At 35.8% G+C, this 9,901-nt stretch overlaps 1 protein-coding gene across 1 annotated transcript in view; it reads left to right on the forward strand.

The window, feature by feature from the left end:
* Window positions 1–9,901, forward strand: part of LOC107711343 (disintegrin and metalloproteinase domain-containing protein 12-like) — a 116,677-nt gene that overhangs the window by 24,143 nt on the left and 82,633 nt on the right. Inside the window, exon 4 of the mRNA XM_016516332.1 lies at window positions 4,572–4,645. Coding sequence (XP_016371818.1) covers window positions 4,572–4,645 — 74 coding nt within the window. The remainder of the gene's footprint in view (window positions 1–4,571; window positions 4,646–9,901) is intronic.

The raw sequence follows: 9,901 nt of genomic DNA on the forward strand, positions 1-9,901 counted from the left end.
AACCATACATCAATGGAAAGCTTATTTATTCAGCTTTCAGATGATGTATAAATCTGACCCTTAAAAAAATGAGCCTTATGACTGGTTTTGTGGTCCAGGGTCACAATTGGGCTACCTTTAAACGGTTGCCTCGGGTTATGGTTTGACATATCCATAAATTGTATTGCTGAAATGCTTGTATTGAAATATTTTTTATTCTACCAATGATAAATCTGCACTAGATGTTCAGTTTTGTGAAGGTGGTAAGGAACCTTTTAGCTGTGTTTAACACATACATACAAACATACAAAACTACCAAATTTTGCTATAAGTTTGATCGCAACATATAATCATTGCTGTTAATAGTGTTCACCGTCTGTTTGATTACATGTCATTAACTGCATGATTTTTACTGTACATTTCTGCCATATGGAAATCAACTTGAGATAGTCACCACTGATAAGCTACTACTAAATATAATGTAGAAACTTTAATTTTCTGTAAAGCTGCTTTGCAACGATTTGCATTGTGAAAAGCGTTATACAAATAAACATGAATTGAATTGTTTATGATCATTGCCATATAGTGGTTTTCAGTTTGCATAAAGGTGACTGTAAAATATGTACTTTAGGTAAGGGAATTGCATATTTTGAGTTTTGATATTTGGGATATGTCATTGGGCTACTTTTGTATGCAGACCTGGCAACCCTGGCTCCGCGAAGATGACTTCCAAACAAACAAAACTGTAATTCACTCCCATACGGTTGTCACTCCTGAAAATTCACAGTGTGTACATGGCCTATGAAAGTTAAAGAGTTGCATATCCCTAGTGAAAAATAAATACTTAATATACGTGAAATACATTTATTTCATGCTAAGTTTACTTATACTTTAAAGTCTATAGATATTATTCAAAGATCATACAATCCTCATCAAAAGTGACATTAAAACACATTTTAGACTTAATATTAAGAAAAGTGCATTGTGCACAAGTAATATGCCAAGTAGAGTTTAATTATAATTTTAAATCTGTAAGTCTCGAGTTATCTGTCAGTAAATATGTTAATAGATTTGAACTATACTTAGTATGAAATAAATGTATTTTAAATATATTACTTTTTTATTAGGGATGCCATTCCTATTTGACTTTAAAGTTAAAGTTTGTGTTCTCAGCAGTGATTCTGATTACATGCTGGTTGAACAAGGAGTGAGTTTGAACTGATATGTTTTGGGAAGCGGTGAACAGACCTGCCTGTGAGGGAATATTGTTCCCGGAGGGGATGTGTTGCTTTTGTCCTTAATGAAAAACATTTCTCAACCAATTTATGGAATGAAGACGTGCAGAGCTGTTTTGAAGCCCATTTGTTTAATTTATTTACTCCGAGTCTGTTGTTTTCTTACTGGAGTTTGTAAAAAGGTTTTACAGAGAGATTTTACATGTGTACTGCCGTGAGCAACAATCTTAAAGAGTAAAGTGGACCACCCAGGGATCTGTGTGGAGATTAAGCATTAAAATGTAGGGGACAAGGCCATTGAACTAGTGAGAGTTTGTTAAATTGTGGATTGTGACAAGTTTCTGTGAGATGTAGCTTGTCTAATATGATGCCTGTGAAATATCACTACTTGAAAAAAGCATTTGAATGTTACTTTAACCACACCTGCATGTTGATAGTCATCAGCTTAAAGCTTTTCCTCTGATTCATGAATTCTTTTTAGACCTTGTAACGTTTAAAGTGGCTACTTTCATTTTTCTTCAAAGGAGTTAGTGTCCTAAAAATAGAAATTGTCATTATGTCAGCCATGAATTTATATTTCTGCCTTATACGACTTTATTTCTCTTGTGGAACATAGAAGTAAAAATCTTGACACATTTTTTCCGTACAATAACAGTCTATAGTGAACACTTCTGTCAAGGTCCAAAAAGGAAAAAAAAAAAAAAAACATCAAATAGTATGTGCTTTTAACAGACAGCATTTTTTTTTTATTGTTTTTTATTTTGGGGGCAAAATATTGAGAGATGAACAAAAAACATCCCTCAAAAGCCTGACGATCATATTTGAGACTCTCATTTCAAACATGATTTTTCAAAAAAAAAAAAAAAGATTTATGGATAATCAAGTTATGGCATGTAGTAGATTTTAGCAAAGTTTTGATCTTGTTAATAATTTAGAGGCCGATTTGCATATCAACTATGAGACAGTAGGCTTAAGGGTTAAAATTACAAGCAAAAGTATCAGCATAGGGTTTTAAAAAAACATGAGGATGAATAATGATGACAGAACTGTCATTATTAGGTGAATTATTCCATTTAACTCGGTCATTCCAGATTGCATAAGTTCTTATTTTACAACCCTTGTAGATTTGCGTGCATTTTATTTATGGTCTTTTGCTTTTAATATATAGGACAGTCAAGGGAGGGAGTAACGCTGGGAATATAGTGGGGGAAATGTATTGGCACATAATGCAGTCTGGACTCACATCATCAAAAACCGAACACATGCTTTACCTGCCGTTCAGCTGGAATGCTGTGTTTTGTTTTTGTGGGACATTTATTATTGATACTGACACTTTAAACTTTTGTTTCGGCTCATTTTGCTCCAGTGCACCAATGGTTGTTTGGATCCTCCAGGTGGTCTTTGATAAAACTGAGCTGGGAGGTAATGTTATTGTTGGAGACCAGTGATTATTCAGCAATGCAAGTCTATCTTGTTCCTTTTCAGTAAATTTATGAATTAGTGATGGAGACTGTGCATTCATTGACTCTTTCACCAGTAGGGGGCGAATGAATACCTGAAAGCCAATGAAAGTCAATGCCAGTCACATTTGAAGACCCTTGGGAGCTTCACCAAGTCCTTTCGTACTTCATGCTTTGAGATTTAACATTGAAAGGTTTCTGAGGAACCCTTACAGGGGTGTTAAAATTGCTCCATTTGTTTGCTTTACTATGGATTTATGGAGGTCAAAGTTGTTAGCGGCGGTTTTGTAACAATGTTACATCCACAAGAGTGTCAACCCCCAAATGTCTTTTCATCAGAGATTTATAAATGCACTCCTACAAACCCACAAACTCTCAACGTATCCCATGCGGTTTAATAGTTTTTCCAACAAATACAGAATGCTATATCCATGCATTCAATAAAACAACAGGCCACAAGTTGATGTACATTACAGAGATTTGAGTTTTTTCCTTTGGCTTTTGTTTAATTAGCGTTTTCCATCACTAGGATGAAGGTCAGCCCATATTCTAGATCAAATTTGTGCTATACACTTAGCAAACTTTCTCTCACGATCCACCTCAATGTGTATGTGTCACGGTCTTAGCCGTGCATTAGCATGCATATGCAATGACGCATGGCCCTCTTCATGTTAAACAGATGATTCATGCTTATTTCTGCTGTATTTTGTCAACGCCTGGCTGGTTTAAATCCATTTCCCTTAGAGCCTCGGAGTAAATCTGCCGAACTTTCAGACTTACAGAGCGTGAAGAGAATTAATGTCAGAGAGAATTGAAACATAAAACTAATCCTGACAGCTACAGACTTACGACACAATGGCGGATTCATTTTATCCCGTACAAAAGCACACTCAAAAGTGGAAATATGCTTTCTCTCACTGTCTATTGGTCTGAGGACTTACATTGTCTTTAATGCAGTGGTTAGAACTTCATCTTCCATGAATACAACCGCTAACAGAAGTTAAGCCATCATGAAACGGCTATTGCAACCCGTTTTACTTTCATAATGTGATGCATTCTGAAAGAACCACAACATTTAGTGGAAATAAAGATGTACAACCACATTTTTATTTTTCAGTCCATTGGGAATGTGTGCTTTTGTACCAACCACTTTTAATATGGACACACAAATGGTCATTGATTTGAGTTAATAGTTGACTTGTGTGAATAAACTAGCACTTTATTTAGTTACTGTGTCACGCAACCATAAACTCTAACATAACACTTCAAATTATTGTCAGGAAATCAAAAAGTAAAAGCCATCAGACTGATTGAAGTGTGTTGAGATGGGTTCGCTATTACAACGTGGTATTTATAGAGCATCCAGAAGTGGCACAGGTGTGTGTAATTATGTATTCAACCAATCAGCTGCCATCTCTTAAAGTGGCAATCAACCAATTATATCCACTAGAGTATATGGGCGGATGCAGATGAAATGCTAATGCAGCAACAGGTGTCTAATATGATGGTTTGGTCTATTTTTTTGCTCATTTGTCTTGTTTCTGTATTGGAATGACCCATAAAAAGTATCTTGCTGTGTGCTGAACAGCATACTACCATACTACTCCATTCTTGAAAACTGTATCCCACAATGCAGTGCTTTTGATCTGCTGTGATTCTGAACATCTTTTATTATTTTTGCACAAAATTGGATTTAAATACATATTTTAAAGTAATTTTAAACCCACTTTCTTTTTTTTCTTTTTAGTTTTCACCATCCATTAAGTGATTTAAGGAATTGTGACTTTCTTGTTTTGGATGTTTTGATATATGTATATGTGTATATATATATATATGTATATGTGTATATATGTGTTCAGAGAAAATGCATTTCTCTTTCGTCTTTGTCTGGTTGTAGGGTCATCCTGGATCACTGAAGGTGCTGATTGAAGTGGATGGAGAGCAACTGCTACTTGCTTTGCAGAAAAATGAGTAAGTCCTTCATTAATCTGTCACTTTACCAAATGTATACCATAGTACAATGATGGGAACAGAAGATAATACCATGGTACTTTGATTATACTATGGCAGGGGTTTTCAATCTTTTAGAAGCCACAGACCCCCAAATATGATCATCCTCTTGTGAAGGACCCCATCATAAAAAAAAATATATATATATATATACAGTGGGTACGGAAAGTATTCAGACCCCCTTAAATTTTTCTTATTTATTTATTTACTTTTTCTATTACATTATGTTTTTCCAACCCCCTGTAGTACTGTACTGTTTGAATTAATTAATTTATTTATTTAGTCATTTATTTTAATAGTTAAATTTTTAATAGTTTTTATTAAGTTTTGCTTTTTAATTATTAGTTATTCATTTTTACAGACTAAGCAATCCTGTGCAGATACCACAGTATATACATGTCGCTTAAACAATATCATAGTATTTATTTTGTAGCCATACTTTCTTTCATCCTAATCTGAATCCATTCATAGATATAAATGCATGGTATCTGTGTTGGCAGTTCCTTTTGTATGACAGAAAATGCCTTCACAATTTTATCGTAGTTGCAACACTATACAATTAATATGTAATCACTTTAAAAACAGAATCTGAATCTTTCTGCCATTTTATACAAATTTATTTTTTATTACAGTTCTGGCTAATACTAAATTGCGGTTTTATTGTACTCTTTTTGTGGTAGTTTTGGGGTTTTATCAAAGTTTTGACCATTGACCTAGAACATGCATGAGTGTTGCAGCAATATATGCATGAGCATAAATGAAAGCAAACTTTTGCCATTTAAATATGACATACTATGGGGCCACCGTTTGTTGACACTTATTTAGTGTATATTTAACAGGCTTGTCAGTTCTTGCATCATTATGTTGCTCAGAATAAAATACCAGAGACGATATTAGTTTAGTCCGTATTTTAGTTTGGTGTTTGATTCCTACATAAGGCACTTGTAAGTATGCCTTGTAAGAATCCATGTATTTTTGCTTCTGAAGGTTGAGCTGATGCTCTAAGTCTGTGTTTCAGAGGTGTAAGACCAGTGTGGTGCGGTCAATCAGGTCGGTGTAATGAAGCTCGTGTCAAACGAACCCTTGCCGGCTCTGTTTTTGAATGCAAATGAACATTCGCCTTGACAGCTTCATGCCGGAGGCGACAAAACGCCACAAGAGTCTAATTACCGAATCGACCGATTCCCGTGCTCTTCATCTGACATGCAGCATATCATCCAGAGAGCGAGACGGTGGGAGTGTAGGTTTGAAGGGTAGGTGAGCGGTAATGACGTAACGGGTCTGAGAACTCACCTCTGAATTTATTCAGGTTGATGGTGAGAGTGATTGAAACCCCTTCTCTGGTATGAGCATGTGTGAATGTCAACCAGAGCGTGGAGAGGAAAAAAGAAACATTCAGAGACTGCGGCATATTTAAAGTTGCAGGGGGGCGAAATTATACTGTGTAAGTGACCTTGAAGTTATAGACTAACTAGAAGTTATAGGCTACATGCACAGTGCTGTTAAATACAGCCCAGATCTTGTTTTCTTATATGAGACAGGACACTAAAATTGTGTTTTCAGTTCTGATCTTGGCCACCGTGACTTCAAAGTGTACATTGTACAAAATCTGAGTCCAAATTTTAGGCATTTGATGTAATCAGATCTACTTGTTCAGACATTGTATCAATATCTGTCATGTTAATGATGATTTCAGTAACTGTCATCATGGAAAAAGACTGCATTTATTGGATCAGAAATACCAGGGGGAAAAAACTGTAATATTGTGAAAAAATATTATTGCAATTTAAAATAACTGTTTTTTTTTTTTTATGTGAATATATTGTAAAATGTAGTTTATTCTTGTGATCAAAGCTGAGTTTTCAGCATCATTACTCCAGTCTTCAGTGCCGCATGATCTTCAGAAATCATTCTAATTTGCTGCTCAAGAAACATTATTTATTATTATTATTTTCAATGTTGAAACAGTTCTGTTGCTTCATATGTTTGTGGAAACTGTGATACATTTTATTTTTCAGTATTTAATGAATGGAAAGTTCAAAAGATCAACATTTATTTGAAATAGAAATCTTTCGTAACATTATAAATGTCTTTTATTGTCACTTTTGATCAGTTACAGTACATTCTTGCCGAATAAGCATATTCATTTCTTTAAAAACGTTTTGAACAGTATTATATACAAATGTTTTATAGACCGAAAACCAGCATTGCCATAAAGCCTGCTTTCCACAAAACTTCAGTGTTATTGTGACTTTTGGCTGAGGTTGCAGTGGTCAGACAGTGTTGTGTGGAAATTAAATCCAGCATTTGTTATACTGTATAAGGAAGAGAGCGAGTGAGAGAGATCTCGTGTGAGTCTCCTGCTCCAGTGAAGCTGATGAATTCCAGTTGTTGAAACTGGATGAAGCAAAGCAGAGCAGAAAAAACTTTTGTCAAATGAAATTATCAAAATTGAAAGCTCAGATATGTTTTTCATACTCTCTTATTTCAGCACAAGAAGTTCAAAACGTTGTGGGAGGTGCTCGGCACACTGATTTACAGGGTCAAAGACTTCAGTTCTTTCTTAAGCAGCAATGAAGCACATGTGATGACCGCCCGTTTGTTTCTTATTTTCCTACTCTTTTAGTCTATGAATGCTTGATCGCGGTTTAGTCACTGTATGACTACGGCCGAGACAAAGCAGTAGATGTTCACTGAAATAGGTTATGCATGTTTTCTGTAGGAAACACGAGTACAGCATGAGTCCTATATTAAGTTAGAAACAGTCTCAATAGAATATGATATTTTAAGGGCCAAGGGTCATGCGTGTGTTTATTATAGGCATAGTTCACGCAAAAGTGAATATTCTGTTATTTAGTCACCCTCAAGTTGTTCCAAACCTGTATGAGTTTCTTCTGCTGAACACAGAAGAAGATATTTTAAAGAGTTGCTGGTAGCCACTGACTTCCATAGTAATAATACTATGATAGTCAATGGCTGCCGCAACTGTTTGCTTACCAACATTCTTCCATTGATTTCCATAGTATTTTCACCCTTTTTTCCCCCGAAGTCAATGGCTACTGGCAACTCTTCTTTAGTGTTCAACAGAAGAAAGAAACTCATACGGGTTTGGAACAACTCGAGGATGAGTAAATGATGACCGAATTTTAATTTTTGGGTGAACTATGCCTTTTTATTGGAAGACCGTATTAAGACACATAAAGCTGAAATAAACTGTCAAAAATCGCTCTACGAGCTCCTCAAACTCAGTTCATCTAGATAAGAACATGAATTGAATTTAATCTTCTTGATTTTATTCAAAGCCCCTAATTAAGTTTAATTTCTGTGAATAACCTGAACTGGAAATGGACTTAAAATTGGATCTTTTTCTCTTCAAAGAACAGAACAAAGTACATTATTCATCTGCCTAGTCAAATACGAAAGTATAATTTTGCGAACAGTGGGGTGGCATCACTCGTGTAGTTTCTGAGATTGTAGGGAGAATTGAATTGTAGGGTGCGTTACGGAATTGCACTAACTAGGGCGCATCATATGTTAGTGTACAGGTTATTTAGTGCATTATTTATTCTGCATACTCAAGTCACAATCTTAATTGGACCTGTAATATTTAATTTAAGCGAAACAAAAGCCTGCGGAAGAGATTTTTGGACTGTTGCCATGGTAACGCGAGGGGCGTGTGAGATACAGACTGGGGTGGAAAAGGAGACAACCTCACTGGAAAGCCTCTCATGAGCGCTGGAGACGTGTTATTATCAGAGACATGAACTCTCAATGTGTCAGACAGCAGAACAAGAGCTCCACAACACCTTCTCTCTCACATTATCATGAAGCGATTAAACCCCGAGCGGATGATGAATACGGACTCCAGCAAAGTGTTTCAGATGGAACACAGAGGCTGATTCAGAGGAACATAAGAAGATAAGATGCACATGTAATGTAATCATATAGTTTAAGCAAACCACTTCTAAAACTTGTGTGAAAGTTCTGTAAAAAGGAAAAAAAATATGTTTACACTAATGGGTAAATACTGACTGTTACTTTAATCCAGCAATGGCATTTCTATTATAATCTCACAAACACGTTCATCTGCACAGACTGAAAGATGCTTATAGCAGCGCATCCACAGAGACACACAGACTCATCTGGAAAAGAGTTTCAGCAGGAGAGGAGAGGAGAGGAGGCCCTGATTCATGATCCAAAAAATATCTGTGTCAAATAACAGTCAACTGAGAGCGTATCACAAAAGAGACCTGAGTCAACTCTTATGTTAATGCAATGTGAACGCAAGAAGAACTGACTTATTTTGCACTAAATTCAGTTCCGAGTCAACTAAAAAAGTGCAAGTTTGGTTATTTTAAACAAAGCAAGTGTGAATGCAGTTTTTGCTCATTGTTTTGATGTTTCGATGGGACTTCAGCCTTGATATCTGAGCAGCAGCTTCATGCGATGCTGAATGTTGATCATGTCACAATTGAAACTGCAATCTGATTTTCTGACCAAATCGTGCACAGATGAAAGCATTAGGCACTCGAAGAATAAGGGTGAGAAATCTCTGAAGATTTCTGAAGCGCATAGATGGAAAGACGAGAGAGCAGCAGCACAATGAGGCTCGAGTCATGAAAGAGAATGAGAGATGAGCGAGAGAGTGTGTTTGTAAGACATCCATACAAAAGACAAGAAAATGATGCTTAAGAGACTGCGACAAACTCAACTCCTCCTCGATCTGCATCTTGAGGGTTTATGTGATGTTTTCTGGGTTTCCCCTCTCATTAATTTGTAATGTCAAGGAGCCGGTTCCCTGCGATAATGACCACTGTAAGCCGTCTGAAATGCTGTTATGAGGCTCAGCACTTGAAGGTCTTGTTTTTCCAGGCTCATCTGCACTAATGAAGAGCTGGAGTCATGGAGCTGCATCATTTGCTAACAGTGGTACGGGCACAAAGGACTGTATTACAATAATCCCTTGCCTGTAATGAAGTAATGTAAGGGAAAACTTTTAGATGTTCAAAAATGTGAAAAAAAAGATTAATTAGTATTATTAATACATAAATATAAAATAAATATTATGAAGTTATGAATATGTAATAATAATTATGCACATAATATATAATTACACACACACACACATAATTTTTAGGCTATTGACAAAAAAATGCATAATATATGTGTGTGTGTGTGTGTGTGTGTGTGTGTGTGTGTATGTATGTATGTGTATAT

This window comes from Sinocyclocheilus rhinocerous, unplaced genomic scaffold (genome assembly GCF_001515625.1).
Source record: "Sinocyclocheilus rhinocerous isolate Xijiao unplaced genomic scaffold, SAMN03320098_v1.1 scaffold402, whole genome shotgun sequence".
Taxonomy (NCBI): Eukaryota; Metazoa; Chordata; class Actinopteri; order Cypriniformes; family Cyprinidae; genus Sinocyclocheilus; species Sinocyclocheilus rhinocerous.